The sequence below is a fragment of the Nannobrachium achirus genome, assembly GCF_963921795.1.
Source record: "Nannobrachium achirus genome assembly, chromosome: 7".
NCBI classification, from domain to species: domain Eukaryota; kingdom Metazoa; phylum Chordata; class Actinopteri; order Myctophiformes; family Myctophidae; genus Nannobrachium; species Nannobrachium achirus.
The window spans coordinates 70,129,082-70,150,791 of NC_137816.1; the positions used below are offsets into that span (position 1 = coordinate 70,129,082).

General features: G+C 44.6%; 1 protein-coding gene across 1 annotated transcript in view; it reads right to left on the reverse strand.

Moving 5' to 3' along the window:
- The window catches only part of LOC308288956 (NACHT, LRR and PYD domains-containing protein 3-like), a gene marked incomplete at its 3' end in the record, with an annotated part of 43,232 nt that extends 22,235 nt beyond the window's left edge, over positions 1–20,997 (reverse strand). Inside the window, exons 1-7 of the mRNA XM_080730429.1 lie at positions 20,942–20,997; positions 18,884–20,669; positions 14,626–14,802; positions 13,273–13,446; positions 12,526–12,669; positions 3,588–3,637; positions 2,413–2,953 (exon numbers count right to left, since the gene is read on the reverse strand). Of these exons, the coding sequence (XP_080586555.1) occupies positions 2,413–2,953; positions 3,588–3,637; positions 12,526–12,669; positions 13,273–13,446; positions 14,626–14,802; positions 18,884–20,669; position 20,942 (2,873 nt within the window). The 5' untranslated portion in view covers positions 20,943–20,997. The remainder of the gene's footprint in view (positions 1–2,412; positions 2,954–3,587; positions 3,638–12,525; positions 12,670–13,272; positions 13,447–14,625; positions 14,803–18,883; positions 20,670–20,941) is intronic.
- Between the last annotated feature and the right edge of the window lie 713 nt (positions 20,998–21,710).

The window sequence follows — 21,710 nt, forward strand, 5'->3', positions numbered from 1 at the left end:
TCTCTGCCACGCTGGGCAGACCATGTGCTTTATGTATGACATATAATTGGCTACTAATAATAAAAAAAAAAACTGTATGACATTTGATTGTCAATCCTCAGTATAGTCTACCACCAGTATTTACACTATATAGCAGGGGTCTTCAACGTTTTCAAGCCAAGGACCCCTTAGTTGAGAGAGAGATGAAGCAGGGACCCCTTAGAGAGAGAAAGATGAAGCAGGGACCCCTTATTGAGAGAGAGATGAAGCAGGGACCCCTTAGTTGAGAGAGAGATGAAGCAGGGACCCCCACAACCTGTTCATAGATTCCATATAGTTTCATTGTTTGATAGCACAATCATCAGTGTATTTTGGATTCATGTCAATTTGTGTTTTCAGATATTTAACCACTTGAACCGTCAATACTTAATAAACTTGACCTTTCACTCTGTACTTAGTCTGCTCTTTTTCCCCTCTACACCAAACCTCTTTGCCGAAAATAGCCGATCTACAAGCTCACAACGCCTCCCAGCGCGAGGCGTTGTGAGCTTGTAGATCTGCTGTTTTCGTCTGACATTCTCAGAATATGGACATTAGGGTTAATATAAAAAAGGAGAAAAAAGCTTCTATCACACAAAGATGTGGAGGACCCCCTGTAGTAACTCTGAGGACCCCCTAGGGGTCCCAGACCCCCTGTTGAAGACCCTTGCTATATACGCAGTATACTGAAACCAATATGTATAATGTAGTATGGTACAATCAATGGTAAAATCTAAATCAATATATCGAGACAATTTCATGTTATTGGCCATTAATTGTTATTGGTTATTGTGCGTTTGTGAGAGTGTGTGTGCGCACACGTTACTATAACAGATAAGTACACACCGTTTAGAGTTAAACAAGTGTGTGTGTGTGTGTGTGTGTGTGTGTGTGTGTGTGTGTGTGTGTGTGTGTGTGTGTGTGTGTGTGTGTGTGTGTGTGTGTGTGTGTGTGTGTGTGCGCACACGTTACTATAACAGATAAGTACACACCGTTTAGAGTTAAACAAGTGTGTGTGTGTGTGTGTGTGTGTGTGTGTGTGTGTGTGTGGGGGGGGGGGGGGGGTGTACGCGAGTGCATGTGTGTGTGTGTGTGTGTGTGTGTGTGTGTGTGTGTGTGTGTGTGTGTGTGTGGTGTGTGTGTGTGTGTGTGTGCGCGCACACGTTACTATAACAGATAAGTACACACCGTTTAGAGTTAAACAAGTGTGTGTGTGTGTGTGTGTGTGTGTGTGTGTGTGTGTGTGTGGGGGGGGGGGGGTGTACGCGAGTGCATGTGTGTGTGTGTGTGTGTGTGTGTGTGTGTGTGTGTGTGTGTGTGTGTGTGTGTGTGTGTGTGTGTGTGTGTGTGTGTGTGTGTGTGTGTTGACTGGGTTAGGTTTAGGGAAGGGTTTTGATTTCAATCGGGATTGTCACACAAAGAACACTGTTTGTGGTTTCTTCCATGTATACAGTCCCGAGAGAATGAATGCACGCGCCATTCTTTAAAACTAAGAAAGAGTCCAATGTCATGTCTATAATTAGTCCATTTTAGTTTTTCCAAATGTTTACTAACCTTTCTAGGGTTATGTTTTTATAAAACAATATATGTCATAGTTATTGTCCACGACATTGCAAGCGGCGCGAAGGCCAGCGGTCCTTGGTCCTGCTCTTCGCGCCCGAGCGTAGGTTAGGTTTAGGGTTAGGTTTAGGGTTAGGGGTTAGGGTTAGGTTTAGGGTTAGGGGTTAGGGTTAGGGTTAGGGTTAGGGTTAGGTTTAGGGTTAGGGGTTAGGTTAGGTTTAGGGTTAGGGTTAGGGGTTAGGGTTAGGTTTAGGGTTAGGGGTTAGGTTAGGTTTAGGGTTAGGGGTTAGGGGTTAGGGTTAGGGTTAGGGTTAGGGGTTAGGTTAGGTTAGGTTAGGGTTAGGTTTAGGGTTAGGGTTAGGGGTTAGGTTAGGTTAGGTTTAGGGTTAGGGGTTAGGTTAGGTTTAGGGTTAGGGGTTAGGGTTAGGGTTAGGGTTAGGGGTTAGGTTAGGTTAGGTTAGGTTAGGTTTAGGGTTAGGGGTTAGGGTAAGGCCACATGACTTGCATAAAAATGAATGGAAGTCTATGTAAAAGTGATGTGGGGAGAGGGTGTGTGTGTATGTGTGTGCGTGGGTGGGTGGGTGTACATGTATGTGTGTGTGAGTGTGTGCACACGTGTGTGTGTGTGTGTGTGTGTGTGTGTGTATGTGTGTGTGTGTGTGTGTGTGTGTGTGTGTGTGTGTGTGTGTGTGGGTGTGTGGGTGTGGGTGTGTGTGTGTGTGTGTGCGTGTGCGTGGGTGGGTGGGTGGGTGTGTGGGTGTACGTGTGTGTGTGTGTGTGTGTGTGTGTGTGTGTGTGTGTGTGTGTGTGTGTGTGTGTGTGTGTGTAACTTACTCTATCAGACACAAAGAGACTGAGGAGCCCTTCCCCCCCACCCTGAACCCAGCATAGAGCGGTTCAGTGAAGGAGGTCTGCTGGAAGGTGTGCAGGTGTGTGTGTGTGTCAGACGACACTCTGTAGAAGGACAGACGGCCAGCAGGACAGTCCACATACACTGCTACTCTGTAGCAGCCAGAGGGACGGACATGGAGGACGGTTCTCTTCTTGTTGTGAAGGACAGAGTATCTGTTGGCTCCACCACCACACTGCAGAGCCCAGGAGTTAGGATTGAATCCAAGCACAGCGTCATCACCGTATCCTCTCCTGGTGATTCCACTGTAGGACACTCCTATCTGAACCGTTCCGCTCCACTCCACCTCCCAGGAACTGCATCCAGTCAGAGCCTCTCTACACAGAACCTGTGAGTAGTACTGAAATCTATCAGGGTGGTCTGGATAACTCCGCCTCTCATCGGTCCCTGTCACCTTTCTGTTGTTCTCAGACAGAGAGAGGTCTGGGCATGTTGTGTTTGTGTCCAGTGTGAGAGGACAGACACCTGATGGACAGAACAACACACAACATGTCATTACATCACAAAGTACTGAGTAGAGAAATGTCATAATAATATTACATTACAATGTACAGTATGATATCTAAATGTTAGATTGATGGTATTTCACTGTATCACCCCCCCCCCCCCCTTTAATTCATCATGATGTAACATAACATAATAGTAGTCTACATATAACTGTATTCAAAAGATTATAAAAGAAACACACGCAAACACGGACGCACGCACGCACGCAGGCACGCACGCACGCACGCACGCACGCACGCACGCACGCACGCACGCACGCACGCACGCACGCACGCACGCACACACACACACACAGCTGGGAGAGAAATGAAGCAGGGACCCCTTAGCTGAGAGAGAAATGAATTAGGGACCCCTTATTTGAGAGAGAGATGAAGCAGGGACCCCTTAAAGAGAGAGAGAGAGAGATGAAGCAGGGACCCCTTAGAGAGAGAGAGATGAAGCAGGGACCCCTTAGTTGAGGGACAAGCACACACACGCACGCACGCACGCACGCACACACACACACACACACACACACACACACACACACACACACACACACACACACACACACACACACACACACACACACACACACACAGTGTGTACTCACATGTGTTCAGGAGTTGAGGTTGAACTGAGAGTTGTTCTTCTTGATCCAACCTGGACGACACAATCACATTGTTATGTTGTTGCTATCGGCAACACACCTCTGATATACAAACTTTATAATCTTCATGTTTTGGTTTGTTGTTTTTTAATAAAAACTTCAGGGGTCTTCAATGCAAGGACCCCCTAGAGAGAGAGTGATGAACCAGGGACCCCTTAGAGAGAGAGATGAAGCAGGGACCCCTTAGAGAGAGAGATGAAGCAGGGACCCCTTAGAGAGAGAGATGAAGCAGGGACCCCTTAGAGAGAGAGATGAAGCAGGGACCCCTTAGCTGAGAGAGAGAGAAGGGACCTCTTAGAGAGAGAGATGAAGAAGGGACCCCTTAGAGAGAGAGATGAAGCAGGGACCCCTTAGAGAGAGAGATGAAGCAGGGACCCCTTAGAGAGAGAGAGAGAGAGAGAGAGAGAGATGAGAGAGAAATCTGTCTGGAGCCGCAAAATATTATAAAAGCTTTATATATCGTCGTCTTCGGGTAGAAACCTTGTATGTCCAAAACTTCGTTTTGTATTTATCATTTAAAAAATGTACTGAACTAGTGAAAACAGCCGATCTAGAAGCACACAACGCCTCGCACCGCGAGGCGTTGTGTGCTTGTAGATCGGCTGTTTTCACTACTTGTGTGCGTCAGTCTTGTATGATGAAGCAGGGCTTTACTTTGCGTAAAAAAAAAACATACAAATTTGAAACTTGGAGATACAAGGTTTCTGCCTGACAGTGACGATAAAAAAAACGTTAAAACAAAAAATACATTTTCCCCCCATCTTTTTCCATTTTCATACATTTTTGAAAAGGCTCCAGGGAGCCACTAGGGTGGCGCTAAAGAGCCGCATGCAGCTCTAGAGCCACAGGTTGCTGACCCCCGCCTTAGAGAGAGAGATGAAGCAGGGACCCCTTAGAGAGAGAGATGAAGCAGGGACCCCTTAGAGAGAGAGATGAAGCAGGGACCCCTTAGAGAGAGAGATGAAGCAGGGACCCCTTAGCTGAGAGAGAGAGCAGGGACCCCTTAGAGAGAGAGATGAAGCAGGGACCCCTTAGAGAGCAGGGACCCCTTAGAGAGAGAGAGATGAAGCAGGGACCCCTTAGAGAGAGAGATGAAGCAGGGACCCCTTAGAGAGAGAGATGAAGCAGGGACCCCTTAGAGAGAGAGATGAAGCAGGGACCCCTTAGAGAGAGAGATGAAGCAGGGACCCCTTAGAGAGCAGGGACCCCTTAGAGAGAGAGAGATGAAGCAGGGACCCCTTAGAGAGAGAGATGAAGCAGGGACCCCTTAGAGAGAGAGAGAGATGAAGCAGGGACCCCTTAGAGAGAGAGATGAAGCAGGGACCCCTTAGAGAGAGAGAGAAGAAGCAGGGACCCCTTAGAGAGAGAGAAGAAGCAGGGACCCCTTAGAGAGAGAGAAGAAGCAGGGACCCCTTAGAGAGAGAGATAAAGCAGGGACCCCTTAGAGAGAGAGATGAAGCAGGGACCCCTTAGAGAGAGATGAAGCAGGGACCCCTTAGAGAGAGAGAGATGAAGCAGGGACCCCTTAGAGAGAGATGAAGCAGGGACCCCTTAGAGAGAGAGATGAAGCAGGGACCCCTTAGAGAGAGAGATGAAGCAGGGACCCCTTAGAGAGAGATGAAGCAGGGACCCCTTAGAGAGAGAGAGATGAAGCAGGGACCCCTTAGAGAGAGAGAGATGAAGCAGGGACCCCTTAGAGAGAGAGATGAAGCAGGGACCCCTTAGAGAGAGAGATGAAGCAGGGACCCCTTAGAGAGAGAGATGAAGCAGGGACCCCTTAGAGAGCAGGGACCCCTTAGAAAGAGAGATGAAGCAGGGACCCCTTAGAGCAGGGGTGGGTAACTTTGATGATGGAGAGGGCCAGTATATTTTCACACTCACTCCAGAGGGCCAAAATGCACAGTCAAAAATAGCAAAGCTAGCTGATCTACAAGCTCAAAGCGCGTCGCGTTTTGAGCTTGTAGATCAGCTTTTGTAGATCTGCTATTTAAGTGTGCCTGCCATGCAATGGCAAAACACTTATTGTAATCCGCCATACTTAAGTAAGTCAGTCATGTTCTTGCAAATTTCTGCACGTAATAACTGCCGCACGATTGATACCACCCCTGCAATATATACATCAAAACGTGCGGCTCGGCCGGGAATAGGTTGCTGTTACTTTTCTTTCCGATCCGCGTTGCCATGACGACGTAATTCGCAAAAAACTACGCCCAAAAACCCCCTTGACTTTGAATGGGGGAAAGTTACACTCACAGGAACTTTAGCGCCACATAACTCTGCCATACTTTTGCCTAGCAACGTGATTTAAACTTTTAAAACGCTCACACGACTTTGGACTTTTTCCGGCCAATAGGGACAAGCTGTAATTGATTAAGCCACGCCCCCTCTGTATTGCTATTGGCTGAGCTTTAAACAGCTATAACTCCAGTTTGCTAATGCTTAGATCTTAGTCTATTGTCTGTTGTTCTATTGACAATAGAACCCCCGCTGGCAGCAGGGAAAGAGGTGTTGCTCTCCTGGGCAAAAAATTGAAAGAATTTACCTGTCAATTTGACCTATAAATGCAGTCAGAGTGGTATAAATGTATATTATTTCATACTTAGGAAATGTTTCAGAAGGGGAAAAAAAAACGAGAACATATCTTGAGTATTTAGGAAAAGTCATGGAAGGGGACATTTCTGAGACCTTCACGGGGAGAGTTATTGCACTTTGCGATCTCAAAATCGGCCAAAATGACCTGTTAGTCACTGTTAGGGGTCCCGCCTGTGACCCCAAGAATGTGGCACCCTGTCCTTTGAGGCCCTATGCACTGTGTGTACTGAATGGAGAGAGAAGGACGGGCTGCTGACGGGGCTGTTCTGTGTTCGTGCAACCAGCACCAAGATGGCCTTGAACTTGTTTGGACTCCGCAGCTGGCCACGCTAACGAGCTCTTATCTTCTATCTGTCAACATGAGATATGACATTCTGGGGGAGAGCGGGTTTCCCAGAGACTTCTAAAACGAGAGCGGACACTCCCCAATCTCGCATGAATAGGGGAGTCCTAGCCTGACCTTGACTGTCTGATTTTGCAAAGATGTGCGTGTTAGTGCATGTACGTGCATGTACGCGTGACAGCGTGTGTGTGCTAAAATATGTTCTGTGTGTAAATCACGCCAAGTGTGACGCGACGGACCTCTGTATAAAGGAGACTGCTCCGTGTCTCCTGCTTCTGTCTGAAGAGTGTGTTTGGAGTTGTTGGAGCTATTACCAGCCCCTTCGGGGGCTGGAAGGAAGCCTACCTTTTTGTACTTAGTGCAATTTTTGGACTTTGCACCAGCAGTTCTTTTTCTGTCTACTTAGAGAGAGTTTGACTCTGTTTAGTTAAGTACACATACTGTACTTCTTTTTGATTTTCATTACCAATTTCTGTATTGGTGAGCTTATAATTTGTAACTGTTTTTACTTCACTAAAGCTTTTTATTCACTTTTGCTTGGTGTCTGTCTGAATTCATTTTCTAGAGTTACAACTTTTAAGGTTTTGACTTTTTAACTTCCCTTCGGGGAAGTTCCGCTTCCATGGGAAAGAGGTGTTAGCACCTCAGGGCACTCAAGGCAACTTCTGGCTGTTGGAGCTGAGTTAGACTTTTGGTAAGAATCAACAAGTATATTTTCTTAATTTAAAAGTCTTTCACCTTCTCAGTGACTGACACTGCGCGTGCAGGTGTCAGTTGGGTATGCTTGGCAGACAATAAAATACAAATTCCCAACCCTAACCGGACGGACAGTTTGTCCGCAGTGGGCTCTTTTGTATCAAATAAGTCAAGCTGCTTTTCTCCAAAAAACAGTCCCTGGGAGAAAGCTACAAGGTAACAGTTTCACACTTTATATTGTCTTTGTGGTTTTGGCATTCTCCATCCAGACCTATGGTCTACATTTCTCAAGAAAGGTGCAATATTCTTGGTCTATAAAATAAAGTCGCTGTAGATAGTAATAATATTCACCAGTTAAAGAGGGTTTCATAGACAGTTCAGTCTTTATTCAGAGAAAGTTGTATTTGTACAGTAATAGGTGCATATACAGTAATAGTAGGTTTATACAAATGAGAAAGGTTATAACACCTGTTTGTGTTAACTTAAAGGTATAGTGTAGTGTTAGTGACAGTGGTTATTAAAAAGAGATCTGGTAACTTCTTGGGCTTAGGACCTGAGGAGGGTTCCGGGCGGCTTAGAGGAGTGCTTTAAAAGGTGAAAGGGCATTCAGTAACTCCAAGCTCATTACATGGCGTCCCTGGGTGGGCATTGATTGATTATTGATTATTGATTAGTAATTGATTAATTAAATTCGTGTCCACCGCCACATAAAGAATAGCCGAGAGACCCTTGGAATATAGTTATTACTACAGAAGTAAAGGATAGTTAATATTATCAAGGCTTAAGTGTTTTTATTCACAAAACTCCCCGGAGCGTCGGAGATTTTGAACATAGTGAAGTGGAGGTCTGTGTGCGCAGCAGACGGCCAGTAAATCGGTAAAAACATCTCCATTAGGAACTAGATAAAATAGCAGTTGAGAACATCTAATAATATTATAACGACTTTGCGACCAACCTAAGTTATTTGGGCATGGACTCCGCCAATCCCACCGCCGCAGACAACGCTCCCTCGGGAGCGGTCGGCGGGGCGAGCCCACATCGGCTCAGCTTAGGTTGGAGAACTCGGTAATAGTACATATTGACCAAGTTCGCAAGACCAGGTGAGCACTGAGAAATGGCCGAAGCTTCGGGTTGTACACCCTTAGTTAGGCATGGAGAGGTTGCGCCAAGGCATGGGACAGGTAACTGTTGTTCTCGTAAGGAGATGCCCTTTGCCTTGGAGTGTGCCAGACATGAAGTGTTGATCTGTGTAGCGCCAGGACGGTCCCCGCCACCTGGGGACAGTGGAGTTGGAAAGAGTGCCAGCGCCGGTTAGGCGTATCCGATGGTGTGGTGAAGTTGGCCAGGGAAGGCTTCATGCAAGCCTCTCCTTCGCCCTGGTGGCGAGGCCTTTACCTTTGGGCCCAAGGAGGGACCCAGGGGATGTTGAGCATTGGTGTGCCCGGAGTGCTACGTCCTGAATGGACTGTGCATCGTCCTGGCAGCCTATCCTGTTATGACCGCTGAAGCTGTGGTCAGATGTTCTTGCTCATGGTTTGGCATTGCCCTGGCCGAATGCAAATGCCAGAGGGGGTGTTAGGGGTCCTGACTGTGACCCCAAGAATATGGCCCCCTGTCCTTTGAAACCATATGCACTATATGTACTGCATAGAAGGAGAAACACGACCAGATCATTCGCCGGTGGGACATGGAAGATGACGTCCTCTTCGGTACAGACCCTGCGGAGCCTGGCTTGCTCGCTGAGGACCCGCCGGAGGAGAACCGGAGTGGCTCTGTCACTCCGGCACCTATGGATGAGCCTGTTGAGCTTCCTGGACCCTCTGATGGGGTCTGGGAGTTAGCAATCATGCCTGCATTAGAGTCTCTGTCTGACGATGAGGACTCTAATATGCCAAGACTGCAGTTTATGGCACCAATGGCCATAAACTCAGAGCTGATGATCTTAAGTTCCCCCAGAATTGGGAGGAGATCGTGGGTATCCGGAGAGGACACCTGCCCCGGAGGGAGCCGTTCATGATGCCCCCCTGGGATGACTACTGGGTGATGAAAGCCGCTTCCATCAAGACGTCTGTGATCCTCACACACCTGGTCGGAGACAACTTGCGCTCCATCAACCCCGCCTGTGTGTCCATCTTTAAAGTCACGGAGGAACAGGTGCGTTCCCAGCACGGCATGGTGTGGGCTACCGTCGAGACACAGGCGGCTGGCCAGAACCGTTTCGGCTGTCTGGGGGCTGTTTTAGGACCCCGGATGATCTGAGGGAAGTTGGAGGAGCCCCAACTTGGGATTCGGAAGATCGCCCGAGACACTTCACTCTACCCACCTGACTCCATGGTGGCTGCGGATGAGAGGATCCAGGGTGCCAGAGGGGGTGTTAGGGGTCCCGCCTGTGACCCCAAGAATGTGGCACCCTGTCCTTTGAGGCCCTATGCACTGTGTGTACTGAATGGAGAGAGAAGGACGGGCTGCTGACGGGGCTGTTCTGTGTTCGTGCAACCAGCACCAAGATGGCCTTGAACTTGTTTGGACTCCGCAGCTGGCCACGCTAACGAGCTCTTATCTTCTATCTGTCAACATGAGATATGACATTCTGGGGGAGAGCGGGTTTCCCAGAGACTTCTAAAACGAGAGCGGACACTCCCCAATCTCGCATGAATAGGGGAGTCCTAGCCTGACCTTGACTGTCTGATTTTGCAAAGATGTGCGTGTTAGTGCATGTACGTGCATGTACGCGTGACAGCGTGTGTGTGCTAAAATATGTTCTGTGTGTAAATCACGCCAAGTGTGACGCGACGGACCTCTGTATAAAGGAGACTGCTCCGTGTCTCCTGCTTCTGTCTGAAGAGTGTGTTTGGAGTTGTTGGAGCTATTACCAGCCCCTTCGGGGGCTGGAAGGAAGCCTACCTTTTTGTACTTAGTGCAATTTTTGGACTTTGCACCAGCAGTTCTTTTTCTGTCTACTTAGAGAGAGTTTGACTCTGTTTAGTTAAGTACACATACTGTACTTCTTTTTGATTTTCATTACCAATTTCTGTATTGGTGAGCTTATAATTTGTAACTGTTTTTACTTCACTAAAGCTTTTTATTCACTTTTGCTTGGTGTCTGTCTGAATTCATTTTCTAGAGTTACAACTTTTAAGGTTTTGACTTTTTAACTTCCCTTCGGGGAAGTTCCGCTTCCATGGGAAAGAGGTGTTAGCACCTCAGGGCACTCAAGGCAACTTCTGGCTGTTGGAGCTGAGTTAGACTTTTGGTAAGAATCAACAAGTATATTTTCTTAATTTAAAAGTCTTTCACCTTCTCAGTGACTGACACTGCGCGTGCAGGTGTCAGTTGGGTATGCTTGGCAGACAATAAAATACAAATTCCCAACCCTAACCGGACGGACAGTTTGTCCGCAGTGGGCTCTTTTGTATCAAATAAGTCAAGCTGCTTTTCTCCAAAAAACAGTCCCTGGGAGAAAGCTACAAGGTAACAGTTTCACACTTTATATTGTCTTTGTGGTTTTGGCATTCTCCATCCAGACCTATGGTCTACATTTCTCAAGAAAGGTGCAATATTCTTGGTCTATAAAATAAAGTCGCTGTAGATAGTAATAATATTCACCAGTTAAAGAGGGTTTCATAGACAGTTCAGTCTTTATTCAGAGAAAGTTGTATTTGTACAGTAATAGGTGCATATACAGTAATAGTAGGTTTATACAAATGAGAAAGGTTATAACACCTGTTTGTGTTAACTTAAAGGTATAGTGTAGTGTTAGTGACAGTGGTTATTAAAAAGAGATCTGGTAACTTCTTGGGCTTAGGACCTGAGGAGGGTTCCGGGCGGCTTAGAGGAGTGCTTTAAAAGGTGAAAGGGCATTCAGTAACTCCAAGCTCATTACAGTCACCCATGTGTTAAAGCTGGTCATGTTAGCCCGTTTTGAAGGGGGAGAGAAATGAAGCAGGGACACAGCTTGTAGATCTGTTCTTTTTGGTGAATTACACCACCGTACTATAGAAGTATAAATGAAGCTATAGAAGGTGCACTCGCTGTATCCAGAGCCTTGTCTGTATCACCATCCATACCATAGCTCTGAAAAGGCATCGTGGCAAAGCTGTATCGTCCCAACGATAATTATCGTCATATCGTCCACCCCTATGCCAAAGTGTTTTCTTCAAAACACACTGTTTGCTACTACACAAATCAGTACACATTATCTTTGGGGTTGTGTGATGAAGATGAATGAGTCAGATTTTTCAGACCCCGTTCAAATTGGCTAAGACTTATATTTACAACATGTGTGTGCCATGGGTAGGCAACCCGACCTGGCTGAGAACTGTGCTCTGAGGAACAGACTGTTGTAGTATCTAGATCAGAGTATCTAGATCAGAGGTCTTCAATGTTTTCAGGCCAGGGACCCCCCTAGGGGCCGTGGACCCCCTGTTGAAGACCTCTGAGATAGATCATGTTCTTTTCTCTCTTCAGTAGAAGACAGACAGGAAACAGGAAGTGGTTTTGTCTGCTACAACTGATGCATTTGGATATCATCTATGGCCAGAGTATTATTATCATGGATATGATCTATGAACAGAGTATTATTATCATGGATATGATCTATGAACAGAGTATTATTATCATGGATATGATCTATGAACAGAGTATTATTATCATGGATATGATCTATGAACAGAGTATTATTATCATGGATATCATCTATGAACAGAGTATTATTATCATGGATATCATCTATGAACAGAGTATTATTATCATGGATATCATCTATGAACAGAGTATTATTATCATGGATATGATCTATGAACAGAGTATTATTATCATGGATATGATCTATGGCCAGAGTATTATTATCATGGATATGATCTATGGCCAGAGTATTATTATCATGGATATCATCTATGGCCAGAGTATTATTATCATGGATATCATCTATGGCCAGAGTATTATTATCATGGATATGATCTATGAACAGAGTATTATTATCATGGATATGATCTATGAACAGAGTATTATTATCATGGATATGATCTATGAACAGAGTATTATTATCATGGATATCATCTATGAACAGAGTATTATTATCATGGATATGATCTATGAACAGAGTATTATTATCATGGATATCATCTATGAACAGAGTATTATTATCATGGATATGATCTATGAACAGAGTATTGTTATCTGGGTCTGGGAGCATACAGTAATAGGTGTGGAGGTCTAAACCTTTTCTATATTTATTTCATATTTACTGACCTCAGTTTGCAGTGTGGACTCTCTGGTCCAGCAGAGAGGAGCTGCTCATTGAAGCTCAAATCCAATTCTCTCAGAGACGACTTGGAACTGAGAAGAGCTGATATTCCCTCAAAGGATCTTTCTGTGAGGTTGGTTTGTCTCAACCTGAAAGAAAGAAAGAAAGAAAGAAAGAAAGAAAGAAAGAAAGAAAGAAAGAAAGAAAGAAAGAAGACACAAATATTTAACAAATAATAATATATTGCGAAGCATAGTTGAGGGGGTCCGGGAAGACCCCCTCAATGTCCTTACTTTTCAGCATCGTGAAAATTAATTCAGACTTAATCACAGATCTGACTCGTCAAATACTCGTCTTTCATTCCCTTAAACATCAGCACAGAAACTGATGAATGATGCAATTTACATTTGAACCTACATAACTGTGTTCAACCTAGTTTAGTTGAGTTTATTTAGAACATTGTTATAAAGAAGAAAAACAACACATTATCAAAGAACCACTATATTGTTGCTATACACAGCAACAATCTACTTCTTTTTATGTTTTTTCCCCCCCATGATACCATAATCTGATTGCCACCAACTGAACAATCTAAAATGTGACATTGAAAATAACAGGTTTATCATATTGGGACATACTGTATATTGTCTGCATGAAGCAGATATCTTACTTAACAAATTAAACATAATTGAAAACATTTGGATATAAAACAGAAGACAAAGATAAAACACTTCACCATGAACTGATCTAACCTGAGAACCTCCAGGGTACATTGTTGACTCTCCAGTCCCGGTAGGAGTCCCGTCAGGCCTTCGTCACCCACGTCGTTGTAGCTGAGGTCAAGCTCTTGAAGACAAGACGAGTTGGAACAGAGAACCGAGGCCAGATGTTCACAGCAGGTTTTGGAGAGCCAACAGTACAGCAGCCTGAATGGAGATAAACACACACATGAACATGTCTTATTCAAGTTGCTCTGTTGTGACTGTTTATGAAACAAAATCAATGTGTCAGCAGCTCTGGACACTGTTAGATCTGTTAGTCCACTGGTTCCCAAACACTGGACCGGGACCCATTTGTGGGTCGTGGACACATTTTTATGGGTCCCTTATTTTGTTTCCTATATTTTGTTTTCAACTGATGGGTACACACATTAACGTGTTTTACCCTCTCAGGCCGGGAACACATTTTTGTGTATTACAGTATATACAGTATGTAGTACAGTAAAGTTTTTTTCAGTTTTTTTTTTCTATGAAAGTCAAAGTCAAAGCTATCAAATACTATTGGAATGTTGTTTCTAGCTGCTACAGAGGCTGAGTAATACGTTTTCCAGAAAAACAGTGCGTCATTTTCAAATCGGACTTAATGGGTTAAAAACATTTTCAAATAAATTAGAAAACAAACGTGAGCCTGTAGATCAGCTGTTTTCACCAGTTTGTGTCCTGGGCAAACGTTTAATCTCTCTTTTGGGTCACAAGTTAGTTTGGGAACCACTGTGTTTGTCCCTCATGACAATTGTAGTGTTTCCACCTGTGTTGAAAAGGATTGTTGATCATCACAATCCTCCTGTCAACCTTTAGAGCAGGACAGGAGTGCTCAAACCTCACAAAGGGCATTTCTGTGTGTGTAGAGCGCACATCAATTTATTTTTATTTTTATTTTATTTGGGGGGGGGTCCCTCGTGGGGGTGGGGGTCCCTCGTGCCACTTCACACCAGAAATGTAGCTACAGTAGTACATAGAACTTTCGAGGTCGCACCATCTGTCTTGGCCATATATGGATTCTGTTAGCGTGATTCTCCTATAACAGAATCCCTTTTATGCCCATATATGGAGATCCCTGCTGTGAGTATCTGACATCACTGTGATGTCACCTGTGATGTCACAGTGATGTGTCAGGGAACCACAGTGGCAGGCGTTACAGAAAGATAGGGTCAAGATGTGACGGTTCACATACGAACAACCCACAGAATGGACACCAGGGGGAGACAGATGCAGGTTGGTAAACAAACGCACGCACGCACGCACGCACGCACGCACGCACGCACACACGCACACACGCACACACACACACACACACACACACACACACACTACAGGAGCACTGACCACAGAACTTTCAGTCTGCAATGTTGGCTCTTCATTGCTTCACAGAGCAGCCGTACTCCTTCGTCCCCCAGGGCGAAGTTGAAACTAAGGTCCAGTTCAATCAAGTAGGAGGGATTAGAGCTGAGAGCTGAGGCCACAACCTCACAGCGTGTCCCATTGATCTCACACTCAACAAGTCTGTAATGACATTAAAGGGAAAATGTTAATATTGCAAAACAATCATTTTATACAACACTGCACTAGCAATAACACCACTATCACATCTTATCTACAGTTACTCTAACTATACCACTACTTTGTCTTTGCTGCTGCTGAAATAGCAGTCCTACAAGCTGTTGTGAGCTTGTAGATCAGCTTTGGGGATGAGGGAAAACAGGAGTGGTCCTAGTATAGAACCCTGGGGGACTCCAGTCAACTGTATATAAGGTGTAGTAGTTAAAGTGGTTCAACTTTGTAAAACTACTTTCTCTCCTTCCTTGTTTATTTTGGGAGAAAACGAGGCACATTCTACTGGCTCTATCTTTGAAATGGAGGTTACACAACATTGCGGCTTGAAATAATGGATGGATATTATTCTAGAAAGTCGTAAAGGTAAGGTATTTTGATGGCAGGGAACAGACTATAAAAAATCCATGATTTGGCAGTAAAGGTCCGTACACACCGGGGGCGAATTAGCGAATAGCGAATTGGCGTATAATTCGCTTTTTTGTTAAACCTTATCAAGTCAATGGAAGCATCCACACCAAACGCGAATTTCGAAAAAGCGAAAATGCGTGTGTTTTTTATTCGCCCTTGTGTAGAATTTTGAGAACATTCGCTGGTGAACTCCTCTCTCTCTGTGTATAAATGCAAGCCAGGGGTGAAAGTGGTTTGAAATTCTTGCCAGAATTGTCCCAAAATTGGCCGAAAAAAAATTGGGAGGCTCTAACCCCCCAAAACCCCTGAAATGCATAGAAAACTGCATTTTGGCACATACACACAATAAAAACACTACAGGTCCTACACCTGAATTAGGCAACGGCATTACACTTACTGTAACATGAAACATGATTGAAATCCTAAAGGAAATATCTATAATAAGCCTCTTCATATTGTTCATTGTTCCATACAGAAGGGTAAGCAGTAGGGCTAGCAGAATCACCTAAGATAAGATAAGATGTTTGGTCACTGTACAACAACATTTTGTTTAGTATATCCACATAAACACATACAGTATCAGCATCAACAAAGAAAGAAATGCTGATAGAGCAACATTATTCTATCCTAGTCTAGTCACCATATCCTGCTCTCTTATTTGTTGTCTCCCCAGGCCCCCACACACATGTAAAGCATGTTTGAAAGCTCTATATAAATTCCAGATATTACCTATTACCTATAATATATTATTATTAATATTATTATAACCAGTTATCTAAAGTAACTAGTACAGGCTATTGTTTTCTTCCTGGACGTGCGTTTGTGGCAGGTTATTTAACATGGGATTTTGACAGCTGGCTTCTCCTCTTAACGGAACGCCGTTCCGGCCCCAAATGTTTTAACGGAACGGGGGTTCCGGCCGTTCCGGCTCACTTTCACCACTGATACAAGCTCTCTCTATCCTTTTTAAAGAGAGAGAGGAGACATGGTCGAGAGACCATCCCTGTGCATTGAGGCCGAGGGGAACGTCTTGTGTGTGTGGCTGCTTGCTAGTATTGCGGTCAGTGGTGGAAAAGGTACTCGAATTTCTTACTGTAAAATATGGGTTACGTGTTTTATTATTATTTATATCTGAAAAAAGGCTAACTAATGTTTTAAAATAAATAGTTGGGTAAAATACAATAGGATCCAAAAGTAGTGGAGTAGAAGGAAAGTACTGGAAATTGGACTCAAGTACAGATACCTACAAGTACAGTAGCCTACTCAAGTAAATGTAAATGTACTGCTGCTGCTGTGTTTTTTTTTTATATATATATTTTTATCCCACGTTTTTTGCAACCCATTTTCTCACCCAGTGCCAACTACCTAACCTGTAGTCCTGGTTTCCGCTCTCCCCCTGCCGCGCCAGGGGAATTGGGGAGCACCTGGCTGGCTAGGGGGAGGTAGTATAGAAACCAGGACTACTGCATGTTTTTGTGAGGGCATCTACCCTAGGAGACACGGGGAGAACATGCAAACTCCACACAGAAAGGCCCTATCGCCAACCCCACCTAGGGTGTGGGCGCTGATGACAGGGAGGGAGGAACAGGCCCCCAGCGCCCACAGCTTCCCCCAGCGGGAATCGAACCCAGGACCTTCTAGCTATGAGGCGAAGCGCTAACCACACCGTGCCCCACTGCTGTGAGCCTGTCTGTGGCGGAACGGTGAACCGTGGCCGGTTTGTATGGAAAATGGCGAATCGCGAATTCTTCGCCTTTTTGGTTCGCTTATTTGCGATGCTTCGCTAATTCGCCGGTTTGTACGGACCTTACAGTAAGTGTTTAAATGGAGATAAGAGGTTTCTGCCCGACAATCTGGAGTGTGGAAATATAGCAGTGTTGATTTAGATTCAGTTTTAGTCATAGTCTGTGTTATTATATTATTGGTTGCTACCGTACATAGTCTTTTGAATAAAATTCCATTTAGTTGTTGTCACATTTTTGTCATCTAAAATGTTTTAGTGTTAGTCTATAGCCAGGGACCCACAAGCCCAGAATGGGAGATGACCTGTGATGTCATGTCGTACTTTTTATTTCTGTTGTATCTATTAGTTTGGTCATTAAGGTCCACCGAATGAGAGGTCTGCTCTGCCGGAAACATCGCGAAAATAAGTTATGGCCAAGTTATGTCCCATTGACTCCACTACACAGGAACAGAAAAATATTTAAAAAAGAAATAAATCTGCTTTAAGTAGCATGTTAGGGGTCAAACTAGGGGTTCTTCATGATTCTGAATCCATTGCAAGCATTTGTTTTGCATAAAAAACATTCCTAGGGCAAAATATCCCATCCCATTTTTTGATGTCTCGTCACTTTTTACAATTTTGGGGTCCAAAATGGAGCCCTAGGAATGGTTTTCATGAAAAACAAATACTTGCAATGGATTCAAGAACCCCTAGTTTGACCCCTCACATGCTACTTAAAGCACATGTATTTGTTGTATTCTTTTCCTGTATAGTGAAGTCGACGGGACAGTGAGTATACAAATGGCCATAACTTTTTTTCGCAATGTTTCCGGCAGAGCAGGCCTCTCATTCTTTGGACCTTAATGACCAAACTAATAGATAAAACAGAAATAAAAAAGTACGGCATGACATCACAGGTTAAACCCTATTCCTTGAGCTTTTGGGCTTGTGGGTCCCTGACTACTAGTTTTAGTCGACTAAATCTACAGTTGATTTAGTCTATGTATTTTGGCGGTGCCTTGATGGTGTCATAATGGCAGATTTTACAATCGGTTGCTTGATGAAAATAGCAGATCTACAAGCTCACAACGTGCTGCAACACGGCGTGTTGTGAGCTTGTAGAATTGCTATTTTCATAGCAAAACACCCGAGTGCAACCAAACATAAAATTACTTGTCTTTTAGTTCTACTCGATCTCTTCTCCGCTAGTCCCTCCCCAACATTTTAGTTTTTATTAGTTTTTATTTAGTTTCGTCAGTGGTAAAAAGGGAGTCGACGCACATTTTTCGTCATAGTTTTAGTCAACAAATCAAAGTTGCCCACGCCGAACATGTATTATAATGTGTTTCTTACAGTATAAGCATTCAGATGTACTGAAAATGCATTCATAACACATTATACAGCCTTTTATAAGGACTTAATAAGACATAAAAAACTATGATCACTCACAGACTTTTGTTTTTTGTCAGGTTCTTAGTGTATTATAACTTTATTCATTTTATAATGAAATATAATCGGTTACATTTCTGCATGTCCTGTGGAGTTCACGCTCGCATGTTTCTGTCAATTATTATAACCTATAGAAAGTTAAACTTAATTTGTACACGTGTTGACTGCACAGCATTGGTTGAACGCACAGCCGGAGCGTCCGCGAAAGACGAGATTTCAACATGAGTTCAAAGTTCACGGCTTCATGACCCGGTGTGAATAGAGAATGTTTACTGACTAGAGGCATTATCTACGGCAGACATGTAGGGATTTATAATTCAACCAATCGCTCCTTACTGAAGCCCTGGTCGGGTAGGGCAGATGGACCCATTCTTTGGGGGAGCAAATAAGTACTTTTAAAGGTAACATAGCCTTCTAGGCCGAAATTCTCATTTAACGACGAATACTAACCGAGCCTTTCTGCTGTTCCTCACAGCTGGCAGCAGTCTCAGTCGCCCATAGTAAGATGTGTTGTATTTCTGCAGGTCCAACTCTTCCAGAACCTCCTCTAACATCAGCAGCATGTGGGCCAGAGCTGAACACTGGGTGTCAGACAGTTGTGTCTTAGAACTGTCCCCTGACTCCAGGTACTGTTGGATCTCCTGGTGTACTGAGTCATCCTTCATCTCCATCAAACAGTGGAAGATGTTGATGCATCTGTCAGGAGAGTCATCAAAGACGAACTCCTTCAGGTTGTCAATGGCTCTCTGGACCTCCTCTGGACTGATTTCTGTCTGACCCAACAGCCCTGGTAACAGTCTCCGATTGGACTGCAGTGAGAGGCCATGAAGGAAGCGGAGAAAGAGGTCGAGGTGGCCGTTTCTGCTCTTCACGGATTTAAGCATGGCTTTCTTCAGGAAGGCAGCCAGGGACATGTCACTGGAGTCATCTCCCAGGAATGTCTTCAGCACCTCTGTGTTCCTCTCAGTGAAACAGCGCATCAGGAAGACTGCAGCCAGAAACTCCTGGACGCTCAGATGAATGAAGCTGTAGACCGTTTTCTGGAAGAGCACACTCTCTCTTTTGAAGATCTCTGTGCAAAGTCCTGAGTACAGCGAGGCCTCCGTGACATCGAGACCACACTCTTCCAGGTCTTCTAGGTAGAACATGATGCTGCCTTTCTCCAGATGTTCAAACGCCAGCCGGCCCAGCTTCAGAAGAACCTCCCAGTCAGACTCCATGAGCTGCTGTTGATTCACCTCATCTGTGTCACCATATTTCTGCTTCTTCGTCCTTGTCAAGACCAACAGGAGGTGGCTTAACATCTCAGTTGGGGTCGTGGGCAGCGCTTTGGTCTCATCTGTCTTCAACATGTCCTCCAGAACGGTTGCAGCGATCCAACAGAAGAGTGGGATGTGACAAAGGATGTGGAGGCACCTTGTTTTGTTGATGTGTGAGATGATTCTGCTGGCCATCTTCTCATCGCTGAATCTCTTCCAGAAAAACTCATTTTTTTGAAGATCTGTGAACCCTAGTACTTCTGTCATCCTGTCAACACGTCCAGGACGGATCTGATTGGCTGCTGCAGGTCTGGTAGTTATCCAGAGGAGGGCTGAGGGGAGCAGATTCCCCTCGATGAGGTTGGTCAACAGGGCACCCACTGATGAGGTCACTAAGACACTAGAAATTATGCAATTTGGGTCGAAGATTAATGGAATTCTGCTTTCATCCAGACCATCCAAGATGAACACGATCTTACAGGCAGCGAGCTGCTCTGCAGTGAGCTTCTTCAACGTTGGATGGAAATCATGGATCAGTGTGAGAAGACAGTACTGCTCATCTCTGACCAGGTTCAGCTCCCGGAACGACATCAGAATCAGCAGATTGACGTCTTGATTGGCCAGGCGCTCCGCCCAGTCCAGAGCGAACTTGTACACAGAGAAGGTTTTTCCAATGCCGGCGATGCCCTTTGTCAGGACTAATCGGATGGGTGTGTCCCTGCCTGGTAAGGGCTTGAAGATGTCAGAGCACAAGATGGGCCTGTCAAGGAGGGTCTTCTCCATCTTGGATGTTCTCTCAAGCTGCCACACCTCATGTTGCTGATTGACCCCTATGCTGTCTCCAAGTGAGAGGTAGATCGTTGTGTAGGTCCCTTTGAAGGAGGTTCCAGGTCCAGTGGTGTCTTCTCTCTGACCTTCTAACCTCTTTGTCAAACTGGCTATAGATGTCTTTATAAGCTCCTGCAGACTGACACACACTGGAACACAACAGTTCATCAATGTTAAACACACCTTCAGTCATAACGTTATATCCTATGGAAATATATGATTTATGATTTACATTCACAGAATTAATAAAGGATCAAATTGATCAAATCAATGAAACAACTAAAAATGCTAAAGCAACAAACACAATTTGACTAGTATATATATATATATATATATATATATATATATATATATATATATATATATATACTATAGTATAATAAGTTTAATGGTATATTATATATGATAAATCAGGCTTTACTTTGATCAATGCTGGTGGGATGGTCACACACTGAACCCCTGGACGGATCCCCAGTCCTCTCTCTGTGGACACACACACACGCACACGCACACGCGCGCGCACACACACACACACACACACACACACACACACACACACACACACACACACACACACACACATGATGGTAATTAGTATGAATCTAGTAACTATTGATGACGGTAACAGACTAGGTGAGTACTAGTTAAGTAGTAAACACTGATCTAGTAAAATGATGCTTGAATAGAGTCCAGAACAATTTATGGATAAAATGTCTTTCTGACATCCACTGTTCCCCACAGCCTGCATCTGTGGTTCAACTTAACTTGATTCTTTCATTATATTTCATCTCAAACAAGGATGCTCCATTATATCTGTAACATATCGAAATAGGACGATAGCTGACGTACAATGCCATGTCGGCATCGAACCAATTTCAAAAGGGTGAAACAGTGAGTTTGCCAGGGCGAAAAACATGCTGAGAGAGTGCAAGAGTGCTGGGCCGGACGCCATAGCCTCAGAGGTTGTAAAGAACTACGGTCTCGACAACATCATCCTACAGTTCTGTAACCTTGCCCTGCTAGGTAACAAGCTGCCTGACATGTGGTCTCTCGAACCTCATCCCAGTGCCTAAATCCGGAGACCTCTCGAAGCCAGACAATTACCAAGGCATCAGCCTGACATGTATCGCTGCAAAGGTCTACACTAGCCAGGTGCCAAAGGAATGGGAGAAGTTTCCGTGGACCATGGA